Below are 19,782 nucleotides of genomic sequence, written 5' to 3' on the forward strand. Positions count from 1 at the left end.
AATTGTAATGTAACTGTAATGTCTGCCTTCATTTTGTTAAGAGCTGTGCAAACTGTTGGTGCTATATAAATCCTGTATAATAATTGTGGATGAGGGACGGGTTGTGTTAATCAGATTTTTTTCGTAATGGTCTGCTTGTGTCTGAAACCCAGATAGTGAACATTTCCTAAAAGAAATGGGAGGCTGCAATTACTTGGCTTCTTCTAAACATGCACAGCATCTGGTTGTTAATCCTGACAGTAGGGCTGGGAGATTTTCTTAAAAAAAAAATCTTCAATTCTCTTAAAAAAAACTTGATTCATGATTTGAATCGAGTTTTTTTTTTTTCTTTGGAAACCGCGCCGGTCCTGAGGCGCTGCGGGCATGAGCTTTTAGGCGAGGCCGCGGCTTCGGCCTAGTCCGCGGCGTCCGGCCGAAGCCGCGAACTCGCCTAAAAACTCATGCCCGCAGCGCCTCAGGACCGGCGCGGTGGGAAAAAAAAATCTAAAAAACTCGATTTGCTTAACTTTTGATTCGATTTGACCTCTCAACTCGATTCAAGATTTAAATCGATTTTTTCCCCAGCCCTACCTGACAGATTGGCAGTCATAAATTGTGATTCAAACATGGTGCTAGCTCAGAAAGTTTATGAACATCCCTTGTGATAGCATAGGCAGTGACAGGTACTCTTTAATTAGAAATCTGGGGTCTATTAGACCCCGGATCTCTCCTCTGTCTTTAAAAGCATCTAATCAAAGATCGGTTTAATCAGATGCGGTTACAAGCTGGCAACCCCTTGTAAATAAATCAAAACTGCAAGTGACAAAATCCTTGTCTTCCAGTTTCATAGAGATAATCAGGGAACACAAGTCCCTCCTTCAGCTCTATGGTCAGCCAGCAGACAGGCCATCTTTCATCCCGGGCTACCCAGTGGAATGGAAGAGCCCGAGAAGGAGAGGACCACCTTCTTGCCCAGTGTAAAAGTGATCCAGCAGGACCAGTCATAGGCACTTGTCAAGAGTGCCTGCTATGCCCACCCATTCCACCCCCTCTCCTCCATTCACAGGAGCTAAACTATAGCTTCTAGCATTGAAAAGCACGCCTGATCTGCTACACAAATCCCAAATGTGAGATGGAAGTCCTAAAAGTTGACATGTTTCGAGGGGGTAGCTCTGAGGAAGAGGGATGCCTCTTGAAACGCGTCAGCTCTTTTTTGGACTTTCATCTCACATTTGGGATTTGTGTAGCAGACCAGGCTGGGCGGAGCACCTCTTGGACTGTTATGCTTGATTCATGTCATTATTTGTGAGTATATATCCATATTCCTTTTTAATAATAATTTAGCACATTACCTTTTGCAACAAATTGGTGCATCCTCTGTTCACTATCTTTTAGAGCCCTTTCACACTGACCATGTGGGAGTGTCGGCGGTAAAGTGCCACTAGTTTTAGAGGTGCTTTTCGGCCGCTAGGGGAGTGCTTTTAACCCCTGCTAGCGGCCGAATAAAGGGTTAAAAGCGCTCGCAATGCGCCACTGCTGAGGCGCTGCCCATTGATTTCAATGGGCAGGGCACTTTAGGAGCGGTGTATACACCGCTCCTAAAGTGCCTCAAGAAGCTGCTTGCAGGACCTCGCGCTTTCACACTGAGACTGCAGATGAGGCATTTTTCAGGCACTATTTTTAAAGCTAAAGCACCCGGAAAAAAAAAACCCCAGTGTGAAAGGGGTCTTGGAGTCTTACATTTGGGTTTCCCCGGCCTGATACGAGTGGCAGCACAGCCTGTGCAGAAATCAAACCAGTTGAAGATTCGTGACTGTATGCGGCCGCACATTTCTCTTACACGCAGAAGATTTGGTTTCCTTTTTTCAATAAGCAGTTAATTCTTGAGTCAAGAAAAAAAAAAAAAAAAATCCTCTTTCTAAAAGGGGTCTGACGTCTAAAGGACAATAGTTCTTTGTCAGTGTCCATTCATCTGAAGGCAGCATGCATATACAGTTGTGTTCATAAGTTTACATACCCTGGCAGAATTTGATTTCTTGGCCATTTTTCAGATAATATGAATGATAACACAAACTTCTTTCACTCATGGTTAGTGTTTGGCTGAAGCCATTTATCATCAATCAACTGTGTTTACTCTTTTTAAATCATAATGAGAACAGAAATGACCCTGATCAAAAGTTTACATACCCCACTTCGTAATACCATGTCTTGCCTCACTGACGCTTGAAGTAATTTGTGGATGGGGCTCTTCATCTCAGATGGTAAAGCTGCCCATGCTTCTTGGCAAAAAGCCTCCAGTTCCTGTAAATTCTTGGGCCGTCTTGCATGAACTCCACGTTTGAGATCTCTCCAGAGTGGCTAATTGATATTGATGGCAGAAGACTGAGATGGCCACTCCAGAATCTTCACTTTATTCTGCTGTAGCCAATGACAGGTTGACTTGGCTTTATGTTTTGGATCATTGTCATGTTGGAATGTCCAAGTACGTCCCATGCGCAGCTTCCTGGCTGATGAATGCAAATGTTCCTCCAGTATTTTGATAACATACTGCATTCATCTTGCCATCAATTTTGACCAAATTTCCTGTGCCTTTGTAGCTCACACATCCCCAAAACATCAGTGATCCACCTCTGTTTCACAGTGGGAATGGTGTACCTTTCATCATAGGCCTTATTGACTCCTCTCCAAATGTAGTGTTTATGGTTGTGGCCAAAAAGCTCAATTTTGGTCTCATCACTTCAAATGACTTTATGCCAGAAGGTTTGAGGCTTGTCTCTGTGCTGTTTGGCATATTGTAAGTGGGATACTTTGCGTAATTATGGCTTTCTTCTGGCGACTGGACCATGCAGCCCATCTTTCTTCAAGTGCCTCCTTATTGTGCATCTTGATACAGCCACACCACGTTTTCAGAGTCCTGTATTTCACCTGATGTTATTTGTGGGTTTTTCTTTGCTTTCCGAGCAATTCTCCTGGCAGTTGTGGCTTATATTTTAGTTGGTCTACCTGACCGTGGTTTGGTTTCAACAGAACCCCTCATTTTCCACTTCTTGATTAGAATTTGAACACTGATGGTTGGCATTCTCAATTCCTTGGATATTGTTTTATATCCCTTTCCTGTTTTATACAGTTGAACTACCTTTTCCTGCAGATCCTTTGACAATTCTTCTGCTTTCCCCATGACTCAAAATCCAGAAACATCAGTACAGCACTGGATGAAAGATGTAAGGGTCTGTCAGGAGTCCACAAACTCATTGACCTTTTATACACACATAATTACAAGCAAACAGATCACAGGTGAGGATGGTTACCTTTTAATAGCAACGTCATGTACATGTTATCAGGCCAAAAATCACCAGGGTCTGTAAACTTTTGATCAGGGGCATTTGGGTAGTTTGCCATTATGATTTAAACACAGTTGATTGGTTAAAGCCATTTATGAACAAATATAAAATAAGATGAAAAATCCGCGCTTAGGTCTAAAGGGCAATAGGTGTGCAGCCTACCCTGCTAGGTCCCCAAAAGGAGAATAGAGTGTGAATAAAAATAAGAGTAATATGGCGCTACCTATATAAAATAAACAGACTCATATTATTAATGTGGTGTGAGATACCATTAGGTGATGAGATAAAAATGTGCAACTAATGAATGTGATAAAAAATGGTGATCAGCGACAAGCCTAAATCGCTATGCAGTAAAAAGGTGACAAACCTAAATCGCCTATGTAGTGAAAAGATAAAAAATAGTAACTACTACTAAACAGTGATCAGTGACAAGCCTAAATCACTATGCAGTAATAAGGTGACAAGCCCAAATCGCCTATGTATTGAAATGTGCTACTGTGGTAATATATATGTGGTAATATATACCACTACTAATATCATAGAAAAAGCATGTGACAGAAGTATAATACACTAACTATAAGTGATAATAGCAGTGATAAATACAAGTAACTATATCCAGAAAGAGTGATACTCAGACATATACAAAATAAACCCCAAAAAAACAAAAAGGAATCCAGTCCCAATATATGTGAAAAATAGATGTGAGATATAAATAGATAGACCAAGTCCAAGTCGTAACATCCAAACTCCTTCAAAGACCAACAAAACAAGAGTCTTTTATAATTCTTAGATGCTTGGTGACTTCCTATTGTGACTATGAACACAGGAAAAATCAAGGTGACTTTTGGTGGTCCCCACTCACCAGCTCCAATCACCCCTGCAGGGGTATCTCGCATGTAGGACAGCCTTAGGCTCGATTCACACCTATGCATGTTGCTTTTGAGCGTTTTTGGAGGGTTTTTTTTCATGCTTGCCACGTTTTTGAGCAGCGTTTTTGCCGCGATTTGCGTTTTTTTTTTTTTTTTTACAGTTTTTTTTACAGTCTAAAAAAAAATAATAAAAAAAAAAAAAAACGGCAAAAACGGTGCACTTGCGTTTTTGATGCTTGTCCATTGAATTCTATTACATGCAAAACGCTGCATTTTGCATGGAAAAAAAGTCCCTGACCCTTTCCACAAATGCAGAGAAACAAAAAGGCATTGATGTGAACATGTTCCATAGGAACCCATGTTAAAAAATTCCCGTGCATTTCTGCAAAATGCATCAAAAAACGCGCTAGTGTGAATGGAGCCTTAGTGCCCAGATAGTGTTTCCAGCATTGACATCCAATATCCAACTTCTATGGATCGCCTAAGGATATCTCTCGTCTGGATCAGATTGGGGGCAGGTGGAATCTCCAGGGGTAAAACACCCAACTATACTTCTTTCTCTCACCACTTTCCAGTGCAGATAGGGGTATTCATGCAAAAAAATGAGATAAGGGCTCCCATATTGTAGTTTCAAAAATTTGGAAAATGTTTTTTATTTAAAATAACCAGCGGGGGAAAAAAAACAAATATATAAACAGAATCTAAAAAAAGTTTTAAAAATATAAATAAAAACAAGCATTCCATATGCTGAAATATCCGCAAAGAAGATCTACATCTACGGGAGATTGATAGCTCCAGAGCCGTGGTTCCCATGAGCGGCATGCGTGCCAGCTGCGTTCCACGGGCTTCCTAAGCCGCTATCACACCCGGAAGTGACGTCAGTACTTGATTCTGCCTTACGTACGTTTCGTTCTCAAACGTCTTCTGAGGCGGTGCCATGTACCTAATCTCTACGCCCTTTATAGGCCAGCGGCCACGCAGGACCCACCCACACCACCATACCTATAATAATAGCTTGAGAAAACCTGACAGTAAGTGTAAGTAGAAAATAAAATAGAGTGTGGATGGTGACTAAGTCAGGAAAGCCCCTTAAATGAGAGATCAAAATTAAAAAACCTGCGCCGCCGCTAGCCCATACAAGAGGAAACCGTACATAAACGTTAATATTACACATAATATAACTGTAATTAAGAAACATCCGTATGATCATGTGCTGCAACATAGATAGTCCCAAAAAGGGACAACTGAGATATGTAATTAGCCATGATATTTTTTTTTTATAAATGTTACAATAACAAAAGACAGCCACTGTTTAAAAATGTGTTTACAGCAATTGTCAGACAAAATACAATAATCTCCTACTAAACTTATTACCCTCCCGGTCCCCCCCCCCCCCCCCCCCAATCCCTCTTCCTGCAGGTATTTACAGTTGAGCTGGCCGGACCATGTATATCCTACCTTACTTTCCCTGGTCTCAAACTCATGAAGTTATTTTGTGATCTCCACTAGGTAACTCCAGGAACTCTTAAAGCTCCTCCACCCTGCCCATTTATCTATTCCGGCAACCTCCTCATCTGACTCGTCTCCCGGATAATCCTTATATTCTATATTTCGTTTATACCAAAGAGCCAGTCCCTGGGGTTGGGACTCTCGGGCTGTAACCATTTCCTTGATATCTGTTTTTTCGCTACTTCTAATAATATAGGGACGATAGATGATTGGTACTGCTTTATCGGCTTCGCAGTTCCATGGAATAAGCATAGCCAGGGATCTTCTACTTCAGTTTCCTTAGTTATTTCCTTAATGAATTGTATAATTTTCTTCCAGTATACTTTAATGTCCGGGCACTCCCACCAAATGTGGGCCATCGTTCCTAAATTTGAACACCCCCTCCAGCATCTATCCGTTTTATGTGGATAGAATTTACTAAGTCTGTCTGGCGTGGCGTACCACCTTGCTAAACATTTAAAATTGGTCTCCGACCGCGTAGTATCGGACGAAGAACCATGTACCATTTTCAGAATCCTCTCCACTGTGAATTCACTACATTGTGACCCCAACTCCCTTTCCCATTTCTTAATATATGGAGGTACAACCTGTTCTTCCTTCATGGACAGGATTTTATAGAGATGGGAGATAGTATTACCCGGTTTATCTCTCTTGCATAACTGCTCTAATGGCCTATACTCATCCTCTCCTCTAATTGGTTTCGGAAGTTTCTCAATAAAGAGCGATAACTGCTTGTACCTCCACGCATTGACCACCTATCGGTCTGTTTCTGCTTTCAAATCCAGATAAGGGTGTAGTTTCCCCCCTTTAATAATATCTTTTAATTGCGTGCTACTGTTTTTTATCCAATTCCCTCCTACCTCCCTCATCCCTGGTTCAAAGAATTTATTGTCCTTGATGTATATCAAGGGTGAATTGTAACTCCACTTATTATGTGCATGTACCTGATCCCACAATCAGGTAGCCATGATATCTTAATCAGCATTAACCTGAGGGTATTGCAAAAACCCAGCAATATAGCTTGGAGTAAAAACTCCCCCTGGTGGTGAAGGGAAACAAGAACATGAATAAGAGATTAAAAAAAAAGAGCGTAAATAAGAGAAAAATCAGGACAAACCCCACAATATTACCCGGTAAAACAGTAGAGGTGGCAAGAGGTGAGGTGTTACGACTTGGTCTATCTATTTATATCTCACATATATTGGGACTGGATTCCTTTTTGTTTTTTTGGGGTTTATTTTGTATACGTCTTTGAGTATCACTCTTTCTGGATAGAGTTACTTGTTTTTATCACTTATAGTTAGTGTATTACACTTCTGTCCCATGCTTTTTCTATGATATTAGTAGTGGTATATATTACCACATTTCACTACATAGGTGATTTAGGCATGTCGCCTTTTTACTGCATAGCAATTTAGGCTTGTTGCTGATCACCATTTTTTATATCATTCATTAGTTGCACATTTTTATCTCATCACCTAATGGTATCTCACACCACATTAATGATATGAGTCTGTTTGTTTATTTTATATAGGTAGTGCCATATTACTCTTATTTATTTTCATTTATGATCAAACACTAACCATGAGTGAAAGAAAAGTTTGTGGTGTTATTCATATTCTCTGAAAAATGGCCAAGAAATCAAATTCTGCCAGGGTATGTAAACTTACGAGCACAAATGTAACTCAAGGTCTATGATTGAAGTCCTATATGAAATTTTTATTTTGAGAGGCACTGGACTTAATTGTACATACCACCTTCAGTGGCTTCCCAAACTGTCCTACTAGTAGCTTGCACAGCAAAACAATACATATACCAACCAATAGGATGTAGCTCTTTCTCCGCATTTGCTACATGTTAATGTTACTAAACCCACAACAGTAAAATCAGTCTGTATATGCAGTAAAGCATGCTTGTTATACTCACTGTGGAACCTAAGGGGTTAAGCCTATGCATCATGTAAAGGCTGTTAGATCCTGTCTTCTCTGATCCTTCCCTTTTGCTGTCCCCAATCCATCTGCTGATAGAACAGAGCCTTGGAGGCACTCTGCACATGCTCAGTTTGGCGTGTATTACTATTTTTTTTTTGGGTGGCAGTCTTGCATGTGTTCAGCACAGGGCATTAGCACTGTCCAGACAGAGGGTCAGGGATCATGCAGCCTCAAAAAGGATAGTCAGGAGCATGAAAACTCCTCCTACAATCCTACAAGCTTTAACCAGACACCGATAGAAGTCACAAGACTGCTTTATAGTGCTGGTGAGAAAAGGTATTTAGCAGTTTATATTTACTAAAATAATTGTATTTCCATGTTCTGTGTACTGTGGGAGACCAGATATAGTTACTGGAAACAGATAAGGAATGAGTACAGCGCTGCTCCGATGATGTTAAAGAAATGGTTACACAGTAAGCGGCTAACACACCTCTAAGACAAAGAAGTAAAGAACCAACAAATATATATATAGTGTAGCGCTGTGTGTATAAATATATAAGAACAAAAAATTAGATTCGAGCCATCTTGCAATGGCCAGAGGGTAAACAAAAAATACTTCAAAAAGTTAGATAGAAAGTGACTCAATGGGAAGAAGTGCACTATATATTACAAAATAACATATAAAGCATAATAGCGATGCACCAGTGAAAAGTGAAAACAGGACCAAAAAATAAATGTATATATAAAAAAATTAATCAACCGTGAATAAAGTCCATATATGTTGTTAAAATGTGTTCTTGATAAAAATCAAAAACCGCCACCAACAGTCTCTGAGGATTAGCTGATGAGGACAGCAACGGGGTATCACTGGTGGGTGAAACGGCAAAACACCAAATCCAATGTGACGTCTAAGTGTGTATCAAAACCATCACCATAGCATCTGAGGAGGCTTACCGGAAGCAGGGGACTTGAAAAGACATACGTCTTACAAGTCACAAAAAGCTTGTTTAGCCGCCGAGGCTAGCAGGATAAAACATTGGGTATCCACAGCTTCAAATAGGGGAGAGGGAGGATCTGTCGACAGCTTTAACCGTCCAGACGTATCAGCAGGCCAACCGGATGTTTAATTGGAACCATGAGAGAAGGAAGACTCACATGGCATGATATCGTTTAAAAAGCATGCATTTATTAAAACAATAAAAAAGAAACACTCACATGATATAAGAACGTAAACAGCTTAAATGGTATCAAGCGCGGTGATCATAGGGGGTCCACCCGACATGTTTCGGCTAATCAGCCTTCATCTGATGAAGGCTGATTAGCTGATTAGCCGAAAACATGTCGGGTGGACCCCCTATGATCACCGCGCTTGATACCATTTAAGCTGTTTACGTTCTTATATCATGTGAGTGTTTCTTTTTTATTGTTTTAATAAATGCATGCTTTTTAAACGATATCATGCCATGTGAGTCTTCCTTCTCTCATGGTTCCAATTAAACATCCGGTTGGCCTGCTGATACGTCTGGACGGTTAAAGCTGTCGACAGATCCTCCCTCTCCCCTATTTGAAGCTGTGGATACCCGATGTTTTATCCTGCTAGCCTCGGCGGCTAAACAAGCTTTTTGTGACTTGTAAGACGTATGTCTTTTCAAGTCCCCTGCTTCCGGTAAGCCTCCTCAGATGCTATGGTGATGGTTTTGATACACACTTAGACGTCACATTGGATTTGGTGTTTTGCCGTTTCACCCACCAGTGATACCCCATTGCTGTCCTCATCAGCTAATCCTCAGAGACTGTTGGTGGCGGTTTTTGATTTTTATCAAGAACACATTTTAACAACATATATGGACTTTATTCACGGTTGATTAATTTTTTTATATATACATTTATTTTTTGGTCCTGTTTTCACTTTTCACTGGTGCATCGCTATTATGCTTTATATGTTATTTTGTAATATATAGTGCACTTCTTCCCATTGAGTCACTTTCTATCTAACTTTTTGAAGTATTTTTTGTTTACCCTCTGGCCATTGCAAGATGGCTCGAATCTAATTTTTTGTTCTTATATATTTATACACATAGCGCTACACTATATATATATATTTGTGAGACCAGATATAGTGAATGCAGGGTCCTGGGTTTAGTAATACATTAACATACTGCTAAAATCAGCATGGAACGTGAACAAGTCATCGGGCATGTGCACACACGGCCTAATATTCGCTACAAATATTCTTACATCTCCCCCCCAATGAAATTATTAAGACCCCTTTCCCACTGATGCACTTTTGCAGCACTGTAAGGCCCCTTTCACACTGGGGCGGTTTGCAGGTGCTATTGCACTAAAAATAGCGCATGCAAACAAACCCAGGCTTTGACACTGGAGCGGTGCGCTAGCAGGATGGGAAAAAAATTCCTGCTAGCAGCATCTTGGGAGTGGTGAAGGAGCGGTGTATACACCGCTCCTGCCCATTGAAATCAATGGGGCAGCGCGGCAATACTGCCGGCAAAGCACCTCTGCAGACCCTTTCTCGGCCACTAGCGGGGGTAAAACTGCCCTGCTAGTGGCCGAATACCGCTGTTAATAGCAGCGCTTTACCGCCGACGCACCTCCCGCCCGAGTGTGAAAGGGACCTAACGCACCTTTCCAGCGGGACAAAAGCAGATCAAAATTATTTCCCTTTAAAGCCTAGGACTCACATCACTGCGATTTGAAAAGTGCTGCATCTTTAGTAGCACCTTAGAAGTCATGGGAAACGCACCCAGGGTTCATTTGTAGGTGTGTTTTTTGGTGGCACATGGCAAAAATATGCTGGTTGTTAAAAAGTGAAGGCACCTGCTGCTGTACTTAGCTCCCTTTCACGCGGGGGTAAAGCGCTGCTATTGTTAGCAGCGCTTTACAGGTCGGTATTTGGCCGCTAGCGGGGCGGTTTTACCCCCCGCTAGCGGCTGAGAAAGGGTTAAAAACCACCGCAAAGGGCCTCTGCAGCTTTCAATGGGCAGGAGCGGTGTATACACCTCTTCGAAAATGCTGCTAGCAGGACTTTTTTTTCCCGTCCTGCTAGCGCACCGCTCCAGTGTGAAAGCTCTCGGGGCTTTCACACTGGAGAGACAGCAGCGGCTGTTTCGGGTCAGATTGCAGGCGCCATTTTTAACGCAATAGCGCCTGCAAACCGCCCCAGTGTGAAAGGGGCCTTAAAATGTTTGTTAAGGCCCCTTTCACACTGGGGCAGGAGGTGCGTCAGCGGTAAAGCGCTGTTATTAGAGGCGCTTTACCGTCGTTTTAGCGGCGGTATTCGGCCGCTAGCGGGGTGGTTTTACCCCCCGCTAGCGGCTGAGAAAGGGTTAAAAACCACAGCAAAGCGCCTCTGCAGATTTCAATGGGCAGGAGCGGAGAAGATGCTTCTAGCAGGACTTTTTTCCAGTCCTGTCAGCACATCGCTCCAGTGTGAAAGCCCTCGGGGCTTTCACACTGGAGACAAAGTAGCGGCTGTTTCGGGTCAGTTTGCAGGCGCAATAGTGCCCGCAAACCACCCCAGTGTGAAAGGGGTCTAAGTCTAAAATATTTTTCACTGCCAGCCCTTCTCTTAGAGGCTGGCATACAACACAATCCAAGTCCTTTGTAAAAACAAGCATTATGAATAACTCTTTAGAGTTGTCTTCAGGGCGGTTACGTGACTCGCGGCCGCTTTACAGCTCAGAGAAATTGCTTCTTAGGGAGGGGCCGCAATCTCCCACAGAAGCAATGTCTCAGAGCTGTAAAGCGTCCGCAAGTCACGTGACTGGCCTGAAGACAGCTCAAATGAGTTATTTATAATGCTCGTTTTTACAAAGGACTTAGTGTGGTATGCCAGCCTCTAATAGAGGGGGCTGGCAGTGACAATTTTAGGCTTTTTATTTTTAATAGTAGCAGCGCGGAGGGTGAGGCAGAGACACAGCGAAGACACTAACATGCAGGAAGGAGGGGGAGAGCAGAGAGGACGGCTACGTCTGACAGAGAGACGCACTTAGCCCTGATCACCGTGGTCAGAGTATCCCTGGTTATCGTGGTCAGTTTAGAGAGGGCATATAGGAAGTGGCAGATTCAGGGAGGTTTTTACAGTGTAGAGGGGCAGATTACACAGCACAAGCACTGTGCTGTGTAATCTGCTTTAAGGGACCAGAATCTGTTAACCCCAAAAAAAGTTTTCAAACACCTTAACCAGTGAAAAGCCAATCGTTAAAGGAGGTTGTACATGGATTCCTTAAACATCAGCGGGGATGTAAACCCTGAACCCTTGGTAGTCACCGGTAGGGCAAGACCTTCCAGCTGCCGTGGATGCGATCCAGCCTTCCTCGCTCCCTCTCCTCAGATTTTGGGAGCCGATGCTCCCTGCCTCCTCCTCCTTCCCCCTCTGGTGGTAGCATCATTCCTGCACAAGAGGAGCTGGAGCATGCTGACCATGGGGGGTGCATTATCACTGGATGTTAAGGACCCTGGTGAGTTCCAGCACCTTAACCTCCCACTAATGTCCTTAACCAATGAACAGCCAGTTGTTAAGAAGGATGCCATTGGGTGCAGGCTCAACAACCAGCTATTCATCAGTATGCGCTGTAATGCAATGCATTTAAAACATACTATGCACTGCAGTGTGAAAGCAGCCTAAATGCATGCAATACCTTGCAAATTGTGTGCATTTTATTGCAGGACAATAGAGTAAGGGAAAGAGATGCCGCTCTAGGAAGGGTGTCTGAAAATGTAGCTCTCCTCAGAACAGGAACAGCAGGTGCTGGCTAAGCATAGGTAATTGGATGAAGGGAAGATTCTGGACAGCTGCACTCAAAATCAAATGCCTTTATTAAAAAAAAAAAAAGGAGGTAATAATCCAAAAAGGACAAGCCACAGTAAACAACGGATCACAGGATCTGACGCGTTTCACACTTTCAAAAGCTATGAATTAGCACTTTTGAAAGTGTGAAACACGTCAGCTCCTGTGATCCGTTTGCTGTGGCTTGTCCTTTTTGGATTAATACCTCTTTTTTTTAATAAATGCATTTTAATTTTGAGTGCGGCTGTCCAGAATCTTCCCTTCATCCAAGGACAATAGAGTAGTGTAAAGGGTTTAAAGTAGAGCTCCACCTAAAAGGAAAAGCTCCGCTTGTCTGCCTCCTCCCCCCTCTGCTGCCACAATTGGCACCTTTTATGGAGAGCGGGTACTTAGTTTTGACTGGTACCCACTCCCACCTCAGTTCGCCGTGGCAAACTGAACCAAAAGTTCAGCCCCTCCCCCCTTTTGGGACACTTCACAGGTCCCAGAAAACTGCAGCCTATTCACAAAATGCAGTGCACTTCGCAGTCGGAAACTTCACTGCTGATTTCCCTTGGCCAAGATGGTGGCATCAGCACCCAATAGCGGATTGAGGAATCGGCTCAGGTTAGGACACTGCTGGATGCCTGGACAGGTAAATGCTCTAATATTAAAGGGCAGCAGCTACATCATATATAGCTGCTGACCTTTAAATTGTATTGGTGGGGCGGGAGCCTGGAGCTCCTCTAAGTTATAATCCTTCTTGATGCAAACGGCAATTGAAAAAGTTTTTAGCAATACTAAACGGTAATGGAGAAAGTATACAATCACCAGACAAAAGATGACTTTTTTGTTTTTGTTTTATTTACCAAGAAGAGGTCAAGCAGGATAATCAAAGGAGACGCTCCACAAAAACATTGTCTCTTCTACACATAGCAACTAATCAACTTCATATAACCACACAAATATTGTGCACCATCGTCATTTGTGATTTCATCTAAACCAATCCAACCCGTAGGGGAAATTCTTTTGCAGTCCTTGAAGTGCTCTCTAAATATGGAACATAATAGAACTATGTATGTACACATTTTCTTTTTTTTTGGATTTCATCAAGGACATTAAAAATTTGCAGACGAAAAGAAAAAAAAATATCTATCGCAAACAAAAGGCTGAAAAAAGGTCAGTAGATCAAGTAACCAAAAACCTTACATTTATATATTAAAAACTTTAGGACCAACTACATTACATATATCCATTTCTAACATATTTCACATAATCCGTGGATTTAAAGTGTATCAGCTTGCAAGTAACAGTGCAGCCATTTTGTGCATTGATCTAATAATCAAACAATAAGGAAATGCCATAAGGTTTCCTGGGGTACCTCTGTGCAGTGTTCTGTATACCGTAGGGTGAACAGAATTTGGTTGGCCACGTTTGCAGAATTCATTGAATACGAAGGATGTATTTATGCTGATACATTGAAACATACCTGTGTAAAGGATGAATGGAGGAGACTATTGTAGCCCTCTTAAAAATGCTAGTTTCCTGGCTGTCACTGAATCAGGATCCTCAAGTACAGAGCCACTGACCAGGTACAAGAATGTAGATCAAAAGTGCCTGATCTGTATGCAGGTACTGGTCCTAAGACTCAAACTACTGAAGACAGCCAGGCGTCTAGCGGAATGAGGTCAGCAATGACATACTTGTCTTGTCCTTTAAAAACTGCATAAACAAGGACTCTGGAATACCAGGAATAGAGGATTAAATGAAGATACACTATTGCAGTGTACCCCCACTGGTGTATACAGTATGTCTGTAGCCAGCACTACTAAGAACTGAAAACAGAAGGTAAGTGCAATTCCCCCGTTGTCTGATATTGGCTTCCAATGCTTTGTTCTGGAAAATGCAAGAGCAAAATGTATAGAAGATCTAAAGGCTAAGGAACTGGATGGAATGCCATGACTCCTTTTATACTAGGAGCTCTGAATGTGGTGCCATAAAACTTTACTTTGAAGGCCTTTGTGCTTAATAATCTGCCTTTTGTACACACCCCCACCCCATATTCACATTGTATTACATGGAACTCTGCTGTTTTCATTGCATACCTTGTTTTAGAAATCATCACTGGGTCTCTTTGCTTCTCTATGCAATGCAGACAAGTCATTGGTGATGGGAGGAGATAGCAAGATGCTGTACATGGCCTCCTTAAAATAGGAAGCTGTGCTAATGTCCACATGTGAGTCTAAACCTACATGATTGAAAGAACTGAAAGCCAATAAACAGGGGAAGGCTGAGGAGGATAGAGCTGGATAATAGAGTACCTCCAGCCAGGAAATGAGGCAAGCTTTAGATGATTTGCTGCAGCTTCTAATGCACCCAACGAGATGCTCACAGTGTGCAGTGAAGAGAGTCATTTATGTAGAGGTGAGGAGCCTGTACAACTGTGCAAGGCTGAAATTCAACTTTAACCCATAAAAATAGAAGAATGGGGTCTAAGAATGCAGCTACTGCAGTGGGATCTTTCAAAGGAATATGTAACTTTTATAAATAAAATAATCTGCAATAAAAAGTTCCAATTGGTTGCAATAGGTTGTTACACTGAAAAATTACAACTCAACAAGAGCACTTTTGCTTAAGAGATACTAGTACTGAAAAAAAAAAAAAAAAATGCTGGTTCAAGCTAAAACGGGTGTCATATAAAAAAAAGGGGGCCCACAGTACATGCCAGTGATATTCCTGAGGCACAAAAGGCAGTGATTCATTAAGCTGGCCATGCGCTACGCAAAATTTGAGCTGTGGGAGGCCCGGTCATCACGACCTGGCTCAATAAACTGACTGAAGATTTGATGGCTGAACAGTGACTGCATCCTATCAGATGCAGCAGCCACTGTTCTGGTATTCAGCCAGCTGCTGATGCTGTCTGACTACAATAGCTGCGGAGATTCCCCCATCCATGCTGTTTAGCATGGATGAGGGAACCAAGAGATTCTCTTACTCAACCTGAAGGACTTAATGAGAAAAATCTTCTGTGTACGGCTAGCCTTAGGCATCATTCACTTATACCTAACTAGTCACTTTTAGGCTTCAATCCAAAGTCCACCATTGTGGGCACATCATATGGAGTCATGGCACCTGGATTTAATGAGAAGAATGAGAGATCTATTTTAAAGACTGCAGCACTGACAGATGACCACCTTCCCAGAAGCCAATACACCCAGAGTAACACCATGCAAACACCCCGACTTCCTAGTGCAGAAACAGGGCACACAGAACCCATCCCTCAGAACTTGGATTTGGCTATGCTTCCATGGGGAGTGATTACACCTACCTCTCCTGCAGCCCTCCAGGGGGAAGGATTACACCTACCTCTCCTGCGGCCTCCAGGGGGAAGGATTACACCTACCTCTCCTGCGGCCTCCAGGGGGAAGGATTACACCTACCTCTCCTGCGGCCTCCAGGGGGAAGGATTACACCTACCTCTCCTGCGGCCTCCAGGGGGAAGGATTACACCTACCTCTCCTGCGGCCTCCAGGGGGAAGGATTACACCTACCTCTCCTGCGGCCTCCAGGGGGAAGGATTACACCTACCTCTCCTGCGGCCTCCAGGGGGAAGGATTACACCTACCTCTCCTGCGGCCTCCAGGGGGAAGGATTACACCTACCTCTCCTGCGGCCTCCAGGGGGAAGGATTACACCTACCTCTCCTGCGGCCTCCAGGGGGAAGGATTACACCTACCTCTCCTGCGGCCTCCAGGGGGAAGGATTACACCTACCTCTCCTGCGGCCTCCAGGGGGAAGGATTACACCTACCTCTCCTGCGGCCTCCAGGGGGAAGGATTACACCTACCTCTCCTGCGGCCTCCAGGGGGAAGGATTACACCTACCTCTCCTGCGGCCTCCAGGGGGAAGGATTACACCTACCTCTCCTGCGGCCTCCAGGGGGAAGGATTACACCTACCTCTCCTGCGGCCTCCAGGGGGAAGGATTACACCTACCTCTCCTGCGGCCTCCAGGGGGAAGGATTACACCTTTCTCCTGCACGAGTTCCAACAGAGCTCAGAACTATTGTTTCTACATACAAAATGGCTGCCTGCAACAGATACCACCACCTGGTACTGGTACACTTTAAATCTAATAACAGTGCAAAAAAAAAAGTCAGTGGAGACACAAATCTACATGTTTTTTTCCTAAAACCGACGGCTCGGTGTTCTGATGCAAACAGATATTTGCTACGACAACACAAAACATTTCCGATTTCGGAGTTCAGTTCTGAAAAATGGAAAAAGGTAAACTATATCAAAGACACAGGGTGCTTCTTCTTCCAATATGGCAAGCAAGTGAGATTTTCTTTTTTTTTTATGCTTTGCTCTGAAATATTGAAGTCCAGCCCGCTGGACATATTAAAGGGGGGGAAAAAAACTAATCTTTGGGGCGATTTAATAGCATCCTTCTTTCCAGGAGTCGTCATCCAGTGTATTTGACTTTGAGGACAGAGATCTAGAAGGGAAAAAAGAAAAACAAGGTTTAATTATAGAAGCAATACATGAAGTCACTTGGGGTGCATTTACTAAAGGCAGATCGACTTTGCGAGTGCAGTTGCATTCATTTTCTCCATAGCTTAATAAATGTGGTAAAGCTTCACTTTGCAAAGAATACCCAATCAGGTGCAAGGAAAATAGAATTTTTTTTTTTTTGCATTTTTACATGTGATTGGGTGATCGAAATATAGAAAATCAGCAGAGCTTTAACACATTCACTAAGCTCTAGGGAAAATAAGTGCAACTGTACCTACAAAGTGCAGTCTATTTGCCATAAATCCACCCCATTGTTTTCAGGATGTGAAGCAGGCTGGTGTAATCTACTCTACTTTCGGAATAAAGCAGGCGCTCTGCATTTCCCAGCCAATGTCTTAGCAAGCCCCAACAACCCTTGAAACATGGAACACTGATATGCAAATGCCGGCTTTGATCCCTAAAGTTGTTGGGGCCATCCCACACACCTAACTACAGGTTTCCCAAGCCTGCTCCATAACCATAACACACCCAACTACAAGTTCCTGACCTGCTCCATAACCAAAAGTCACCTAACTACAGGTTCCTGAGCCTGCCCCATAACCAAAAACACACCTAACTACAGGTTCCTGAGCCTGCTTCATAGCCAAAAGTCAAGTCAGAATTTGCAAAATAATCAGCTGATCAGACAAAGTTATATGCAAATATACACTTTACTGTAATGCCCCGTACACACGGTCGGACTTTGTTCGGACATTCCGACAACAAAATCCTAGGATTTTTTCCGACGGATGTTGGCTCAAACTTGTCTTGCATACACACGGTCACACAAAGTTGTCGGAAAATCCGATCGTTCTGAACGCGGTGACGTAAAACACGTACGTCGGGACTATAAACGGGGCAGTGGCCAATAGCTTTCATCTCTTTATTTATTCTGAGCATGCGTGGCACTTTGTCCGTCGGATTTGTGCACACACGATCGGAATTTCCGACAACGGATTTTGTTGTCGGAAAATTTTATAGCCTGCTCTCAAACTTTGTGTGTCGGAAAATCCGATGGAAAATGTGTGATGGAGCCTACACACGGTCAGAATTTCGGACAACAAGGTCCTATCACACATTTTCCATCGGAAAATCCGACCGTGTGTACGGGGCATAAGAGAGGACTTTGGCACACTCATTAGGCCATCCATTCAGAGCACATTGCGCATACGAATCAAGCTTTTTGCGATTGGGAGCTTTTTGATCATAACCCCCTGCCCTGCTTCCCAGTATCTGAAATCCTTTAAAGGGCCGGGAGTCGCCGGCACAAAAAAGGTTAACTGGCAATTGCGTCGTCATGAAAATTTATACCATTTTTTTTCACACAAATAGAGCTCTCTTTTGGTATCATTTGATACCCACTGTTTTTTTTTTTTTGTTTTATTATTATATAAATGATACAAAAGAAAGGAAAAAACAACATTTCTGTAATAAAACATATCCAATTAAAAAAAAAAAAAAAAATCGAATTTCTTTATAATTTTAGGCCAGATGTATTCTGCTACATGTCTTGCCAAATGTATATTGATTGGTTTATATAAAAGTTAAGGGTCTACAAGCTATAGTATATATATTTGAAAATTAATCAATTCTGATGTACAGACAGACCTTAAAAGAGAAGTATAGGATTTGTGTTGAGTTACATTGTTATGGATCTGGTATCAATACACTTGAGATTTCTAAGCCAGTTAATAAGCTGAACGCCCATAACAGCAATCCAATTCCTTGGTCTTTGAATCACCTGAGTTCAAGTCTGCGAATTGCATGGAAGCAGGACAACCAAGTGGGTGATATCCAGATAGGCAAATATACTCCTACAGCGATTTTTCTCTCTGTAATAGGGGTCCGCCATATCTGGTAAGAGACCAACTTTTACCTTATTTGAGATATATCTTCAAATATATGTGACCAAGCAGAACACAGACATCTTGCAATGCTCAGTGATTGAGAGCAAATGAGACATATGCAGGAGATTGCCTAAATGAGATTCCACATATGCTGCATCTATTCACTATATGAACTTTGTATGTTACAAATAAGAGTCACAAAGGGCACTTATTTATATCAAATGTCGCAGTGGCATCAACAGAGCACATCCTGACCGGGTCTCGTCTCAATAAGACATCTGGAGATGTCTTAATGAGACGAAACCGCTCCGGACGGGCTCTGCTGATGCCACTACGATATTTGATTTTACGTATATGCCTTCTCAAATGTGAGTGACCATATTACTTTTTTCAATAAAATGACTTTTATGTAAATGGAATCACACTATGTGGTCCAATTTTTTTCTTTTTACCATAAATAATACTGGGAGGATCCGTTCTTGATCTTTGGTCACTGTTCCCTTGGTGGATACCCACTGATGTTATACATTGTGATGGACCCCTGCCTGATTGGTCTACATCGGAAACCGTGTATGCTGATTTTCTTCCCTGGGTATGTTACACCACAAGCTCTGTTGACTCATCAGGCGTATGCCTAGTTGGGTTCAACTTGTCTGGTAAGCCTCTTTCCCTTTGGTGGTGGATTATCAACAGGCAACTAGTTCACAGATTTATATCGCAAGTAACTTTATATATTGGAGTCACTTAAGGGACTTTCATTCTAATTATATATATATATATATATATATATATATATATATATATATATATATATATATATATATATATATGCACTGTTGGTTTATGTAAACATCATCATTATTGTTTGTATATTAGAGTAATATTGTATGTATTTTATCATGATTTATGCACATCAGTAATGGTTTGTTACTAGTTTGATCCCGTCAAGGGAATCTCACTTTCACCT

General features: G+C 42.4%; 1 protein-coding gene across 5 annotated transcripts in view; it reads right to left on the minus strand.

Moving 5' to 3' along the window:
* Window positions 1-13,257: 13,257 nt before the first annotated feature.
* LOC141107976 (SLAIN motif-containing protein-like) overlaps window positions 13,258-19,782 on the minus strand; it is a 58,370-nt gene continuing 51,845 nt past the window's right edge. For all 5 annotated transcript variants that reach the window (XM_073599092.1, XM_073599089.1, XM_073599090.1 and 2 more), the window contains one exon: window positions 13,258-16,912. In XM_073599092.1, coding sequence (XP_073455193.1) covers window positions 16,852-16,912 — 61 coding nt within the window. In that variant the 3' untranslated portion in view covers window positions 13,258-16,851. The remainder of the gene's footprint in view (window positions 16,913-19,782) is intronic.

The sequence above is a fragment of the Aquarana catesbeiana genome, linkage group LG09, assembly GCF_042186555.1.
Source record: "Aquarana catesbeiana isolate 2022-GZ linkage group LG09, ASM4218655v1, whole genome shotgun sequence".
NCBI lineage: Eukaryota > Metazoa > Chordata > Amphibia > Anura > Ranidae > Aquarana > Aquarana catesbeiana.